This window comes from Molossus molossus, unplaced genomic scaffold, assembly GCF_014108415.1.
Source record: "Molossus molossus isolate mMolMol1 unplaced genomic scaffold, mMolMol1.p scaffold_m16_p_4, whole genome shotgun sequence".
In the NCBI taxonomy this organism is placed as follows: Eukaryota; Metazoa; Chordata; class Mammalia; order Chiroptera; family Molossidae; genus Molossus; species Molossus molossus.
In genome coordinates, this window is record NW_023425377.1 from 80,140,565 (window position 1) to 80,147,132 (window position 6,568).

At 51.9% G+C, this 6,568-nt stretch overlaps 1 protein-coding gene across 1 annotated transcript in view; it reads left to right on the forward strand.

Moving 5' to 3' along the window:
- Positions 1-4,643, forward strand: part of GNG7 (G protein subunit gamma 7) — a 144,714-nt gene extending 140,071 nt beyond the window's left edge. Inside the window, exons 3-4 of the mRNA XM_036241160.1 lie at positions 528-645; positions 4,482-4,643. Of these exons, the coding sequence (XP_036097053.1) occupies positions 565-645; positions 4,482-4,607 (207 nt within the window). The 5' untranslated portion in view covers positions 528-564 and the 3' untranslated portion in view covers positions 4,608-4,643. The remainder of the gene's footprint in view (positions 1-527; positions 646-4,481) is intronic.
- Positions 4,644-6,568: the final 1,925 nt, after the last annotated feature.

The following is a 6,568-nucleotide window of genomic DNA, read 5'->3' on the forward strand; positions in this document are numbered from 1 at the left end:
GTCCCCGGGTGATTTGCCTCAGATAGCCAGGGGGTCTCAACCAGGGAAAATGAGCCATGTCTGGTGACAGATGCAGTCATGACAGGGCAGGCTTCTGGCATCAGGAGAGTGGGGCCAGGGAAGCTGCTCAACAGCCTACAGTGTCCAGGATGGCCCCACCCCAGAGTGACCCTTCCCCATTTCCAGAGATCCTGGGGCAGGAGCAGGAGTCAGAGAAAACTGGTGCTTTCCCCATGTGGAGCCAGCCAGGAGCCAATACATTGGTTTCATGAACTCTCCTGGGGACCCTCCATGGCCACAACCAGAAACTAGCCACAGGAAGGAACTTGTGGGCGAAGAGGGGTTCAGCCAGGCCTCCCACCTCTGACTGGAGGACACAAACAACCTGGCCAGTCCCCAGAGTGCAGGGTAGTAGGGATGGTGGCCAGAGAGCTCCCAGGTTGGGGGGCGTCCTGCCTGTCTGTCCTCAGCTGCATGCGGTCCTGGGGCCTCCGGAGCCGGCTCACGCTGTCCGCTTCCCTCCACAGCTCTCTGGACCACGGGGCCCAGAGCTGATGGCAGACAATGTCAGCCACTAACAACATCGCCCAGGCCCGAAAACTGGTAGAGCAGCTCCGCATCGAAGCCGGGATCCAGCGTATCAAGGTGAGCAGGGCAGCGGAGGAGAGACCTGTGGCCTCCGCGGCGCGCTGGGCAGGAGGACAGGCTGGCACTGCAGCTGTGCCTCTCGCTGTGCAGCCTAAGGACACAGCTGATGTAAAGCTACTTCATGGGTTGTGATGATCCCATGTGCCACAGTGATTCGTAAATATGACCTCACCCCCAGCCCCTGTGATCCCTCTCTGGAAGCCCCAGTGACGGCCACCTCAGGCCCCACCCAAGGACCAGCGTGGGGCAGGCACTTTCTCTTCTGTCCTCCCATTCCCCTCAAAGATTGGAGTGAGAGACCTGCTCCAGGGAAGGGTAGAAACAGAGCTTCTCACTTCCTGCTTGCTTCACCTCTTCACTGTGTGAATTTTTGAAATAAGCATGTTTGCTTTTTATTCTAAAAAAAGAAAAAGGACAAGCAGTTTCTGTTCACAGACAGTTAACCCATCAGAGACCAGGAACACGCAAAGCAAAATAAAATAGTGCATCATTGCACTGTCAGCTCTGCAGACAGAGATTTTTAAAAAATTATTTGTGTAACATCAAGTTAACCATTTATTTTGAAGTGCACAATTCAGTGGCATTGAGTGCATTCACAATGTGCAACCATCCCCTCTGTCTAGATCCAGAACGTTCCTTCACCCCAAAAAAGAGACCCCATCCCTCTTAGCAGTCACCCCCAACCTCCTCCCCAGCCCCTGACAACCACTAATTCCTGTCTCTGTGGATTTGCCAGTTCTGGACATTCAAGTAAATGGAATCACACACTATGTGGCCTTTTGTGTCTGGTTTCCCATTGAGCATCATGTGTTCAGGGTCCACCCATGTGTAACAAGTGTCAGTGCTTTCCTCCTTTTCATGGCTGAGTAATATTTCAGAGTGTGCATGAACACATTGTGTTTATATAGATGAATTATAAGTCCATGAGGGGACATCAGGACAACATCCAGGGCACACATGTTTCCTCCTTTCCAAGGACATGGACCAGCAGGCTGGTCACAGCTGCTTACACAAGAAAGATGCCTAACACTTTTCAAAGGCACCTTCTCACCAAACCTGTGTCCACTTTGCAAAGGAGTGAGGTGCCTCCAATAGAGTGTTTCCTGCCCCAGTTTGCAGACAGCCCAGTGAGAACCAGGGAGTTTCCATCTAGAAGGTGCCGGTGCTTTATGCTTCTAGATTATCCCTGCTCCAGCTACCCAGTGTTAGTCAGGGTTCTCCAGAGAAATAAAACCAACAGGATGTGTATACATTATCTATCTATCGAGCGATAGATCATAGAAAGAAAGATGTATTTTAAGGAACTGGCTTATGCCATCGTAGGGGTGAAGACCGGTACGTAGGCTGAAGAACCAAGGAAGAGCCCAGCCAGTGTGGCTCAGTGGTTGAGCGTCGACCCATGCTCCAAGAGGTCACTGGTTTGATTCCCAGTCAGGTTGCTCAGGTTGTGGGTCAAATCCCCAGTAAGGGACATGTAGGAGGCGGCCAATCGTTCTCTCTCATCAGTGTTTCTATCTCTCTCCCTCTCTCTTTTTTTCTCTCTAACATCAATAAAGAAAAAAGACCCGGGGAAGAGTCAGTGTTGCAGCTGGAGTCCCAAGGCTGTCTGGAGGCAGAATTCTCTCCTCTTTGCAAGGATCTCAATTTTTCTCTTAAGGCCTTCAACTGATTAGATGCAGCCCACCCACATTGTAAAGGCTAATCTGCTCTACTCAAAGACAACCGATTTAAATGTTAATATTATCTATAAAGTATGTTCTCAGAGACATCTAGAATGGTGTTAGATGAAATATGTGGGTGCCGTGGCCTAGCCAATGGAAACACAAAGTCAACTATCAGCCCATGGATGTGTTCAGACTCGCTTTCCTGAGCACCTGTCATGCCCCAGTCGTTGCTGGTCACGGGAATTCACTAGGAAGGGATGGCCCAGCCAGGTGCAAGCACACCTGACAGCCAGGCAGCAGAAGAGTGGGGAATGGTTCCCCTGGGCCTCCACCAGCCAGTTGGGGTGGGGAGGGCTGCTGCAGGGGGTAGGGGAGTGCCTCCCAGGAGGTGGCTGAATGTTCCAGAACTGTGCACATTCAAAGCATTCCTTCAGGCTGAAGAAAGAGAAGGGCCCGGTTGAAGTGGTTTTTCTTTGTGAGCAGTGCCAGCTCCCAGCCCTGGTGGAGCGGTGATTCATCCACCCGTTTGATGTTCAGGAGCAGCCCCCGGCCACCCCTTTGAAAGTTGGGAGGAGGGGAATCAGGACATAACCCACTCTCCCTTCAGCCCTGCCTGAGGTTTTGCATCTCCCCAAAACGGTGACCAGAACCACAGAGCATCAGCCTGCCTGAAAGGCCAACCCAGCCATGGCCTGGGAGAGGAGAGGTGCCCACGGCCTGGATGTGCAGTGGTACGGTGGCCCTGGCACTGTGGGCAGAGCCTTCCTGTCAACGCCAGGGATGGGCGGGGGGGCCACAAGCTGGAGCCACAACATCAGCTATTTTAGGGCCCCATGACTATTTTTGTCGTCTGGGAGGGGTACTTTCCAAATAGGACTCTAGAAACCAAGCTCCATCTGCTCATCAAAGGCAGCCATCCCGCAAGCAGCCAGAGTGCTCACAACAGTGGCAATTGTGGCTGTCTCCGGGCAGGAGCATCCCCCAGCACAGGACAGGGGTGGAGTGTTCTTGGCGTTCAGGTGTGCAGTGTCGCAGACCCTGCTGAGGCTTTCAAGTCACGGTCTCTCATCTTGCCACCCAGCAGCCTCTGCACAGCTCTCATTGCCCTCTGGCCTTACAGGTGAGGAAACGAGGGGCTAAGAAAGGGGGCCCTGTGGACAGACAGTTCCTGCCCCTGGGATGGGATCCAGGGACCCACAGACATGTCCTGTTCACCCCTGCCAAGGATACCTGCTGGGGCAAGAAGAGTGGGACAACCCCTACAGCACCCCTAAATGCATGGCCAGGAAGAATGGGGCATGTAGTCAAGGGGGCACCCTCTGTAGTAACCCTCAGCTCCCCAATGCTAAATGCCACATTTTCCCCATGTCAGCTTTCCCAGGGGCCCTCCCTTCACCTCCCTTCTCTCTTGGGGACTCTGATACAGGTGGTCCCAAGGGTCAGTACCCTCACTGGGTCACTGGACCCCAGTGGGTTCAGACTGCACAGAAAGGAAATGCAAGCTTGTCTGATGCTCCTCGGTTATGCCAATGTCCAAGCAGGTATCTTCCTGTTCAGTCCTTTCATGGAGTCTTAGGCTGACTCCTAGAGAGGCTGCATCTCATTCTGACTGTTTCTGTGCAAAATCTGGGCAACTCCTGCTGAAGAATTCTCAGTTCTTTTTTAATTTTTTAAAAATTGTGGTAAAATACACAGCATTAAATTTATCATTAGTGATATTTAGTATGTTTTGTGTTGTGTAATCATCAACTTTATCCAATTCCAAATCATTTCATCACCACAGAAAGAAACCTCATCCCCATCAGTAGTTACCCTTCATCCCCTCCCCAGCTCCTGGCAACTATGAAATCACTCTCTGTTTCTGTGGATTTGCCTGTTTTGGACATTTCACATGAATAGAATCACATACTCTGTGGCCTTTTGTGTCTGGCTTCTCTCACTAAGCATCATGTGTTCAAGGTCCATCCATGTTGTAGTGAGTGTCAGTGCTTCGTTCCTTTTCATGGCTGAGTAATATTCCATTGTGTGGAGGGACACACTGTAGTCATCTGTCATTAGCTGATGGACATTTGGGTAGTATCTACCTTTTGGCTATTGTGAATATGCTGCTGTGAACACACATGTATTAGTCTCTTACCTTTTCTCTCTCATCCTTATGCCTATACTCAGGTCTCCAAAGCCTCATCGGAACTCATGAGTTACTGTGAGCAGCATGCCCGGAATGATCCCCTGCTGGTCGGAGTCCCTGCCTCTGAGAATCCCTTCAAGGACAAGAAGCCTTGTGTCATTCTATAGCTTGGTTTTCTTCTGGCGTGCTCTCTCTCTCTCTCTCTCTCTCTCTCTCTCTCTCTGCCCCCCTCCCTCCCTCTCCCCCCCTCTCGAGACCCTCTCCCCCCACCCACCCCCTTTCTCTCTCTCTCTCTGTCAGGGCATCATTCAGTACATAGTTGAAGCGAAGCATTTTGGGTCCCTGAAACTTTTAATGCCAAAAGAAATGTAAAATGTTGCCACCACCCAGATTGGGTAAAATGTACCCACTGGGTAACCATGGGTTTTCAGAATGAACAGCGTAGCCCTTGGGGCCTGGCCGAAAGATGGATGCCAGCTACACAACTACTTCCAGTTAGGAAGACCTGAGATGCCCAAAGGATACGGTCACCATTTTTTTAAACTCTCACTTGCCATTTGAGCTGTGGTCCAGAGCCAAGCTGGTCAGGAAAAGAGACTGGAAGGGGACACTGGCCACTGGTCCTGGGTGACCTGGGCAACCTGGCCGGCTGGCCATTCTCACACAATTAGCCACTTGTAAAAAGACTTCTGCTACAGTGCTTTTTTAAAAAAAAAAGCAGAGTAAAATTTGGGGGTTGGGGGATATCATGAACTTTTCAGGGAGAAATCTTTTCATTTAAAAAATTGTTATTCTATACTGCTAAAATCAGATTCCCATGGCTGAACACTTGGCCAAGCTGTACTGTGTAATAATGCACAAGTGGATTTTAGAGGCCAGGAGGGGGGCTTTGCCTGGAAAACACACCCTGTGTCACCAAGTGTCACCTTGCTGAATGGCATGTATCACCGTACAGCCATGCGTGACCCTGCCCTCTCCTGGGACCCCACCCGTCACAGAAAGGGATTTTCAGCAACTTGCCCTGGTTCCTGGAATGGCCAGCTGGGTTTTATTTTGTTTGAAGCACCTGACATTGATGTGGGCGATTAGAAGCTGCAGTCTTCTGGTTTTCTTGTTTTGGTTTGGTTTTTCTCCACTTCATGGCCATTGTTCAAACAGGGTTGCAGCCCGGTGGGTGGGGCCACCTGGTGCCTAGTGTGAAAAGGTGTTAAAGGGTCTGGAAGTAGCTGGAGGCTACTCTCTGGATGCTCTCTCTTTGCTTTCACGCCCCTTAGACCCAGAACTCGGCTGGAGAAAGTGAGGGACATATGAGTACAACTCATCCTCGTCCCACAGCCTTGGAAATTTGATGTCATGGAATTGGAGGTTGGGGACAGGGGCTTTTTAAAAATTACTTTTTCCTCTGTTACGACATGGACAGTTAGAGGAGCAAGAGGCTGGGACCAAATGCACCCCCCTCCTCCCCTGCCAATGCCACCTGTGGCTGCCAGGACCCCATACAGCCCTGGACTCGGGGTCCCCGCCTGTCTTGCCATGGAGCCGGGGACAAACTGTGGGAAGAAACAACCCCAGCTCTGCCCCTGTGGCCCCAGTGGACATCAGAGTCTGAGGCCCAGCCAGCAGGGTCCTGGACAGCTGCCAGGCCCAGGCCCTCACCTCACAGCCGGGGCCAAGGCTCAGATCTTGCCAGGGCTAAGAAGGCTCCAGTGGCTGACCCTCCACACAGCTCCCACGGGGTACAGACTGGCGGGCGCAGACTTTCTTTCCAGCACCCAGCTCTCCCCAGCCGGTCTGGGAGCACAAGGGGCTTTGGGGAAGCCAGCACCTTCAGACCTGCAGTTGGTCAGGAAAAGCCATGAAGGCAGCCATGCTGCAGCCACCTTTCACTGGGCAGTACGCTTACATCACCCCAGAGCTTCTCACTGTCCCCAGCAAAATGGAAAAAAGCCCTGTTCTAGGACCCAGTGGGAATTAACCCTGAGAGGGCAGGGAGTGGGTGACAGAGCAAGGCTTTGTGGAGACCACGTCTGCTGGCCCGTCCCACCAGCCATCTGGTGACTGGTTACTAGTGCACCCCCTTTGCTCTGTGAGAGAAGCCTTAATCCCTTGAGCCTGCATCAGATCCTTG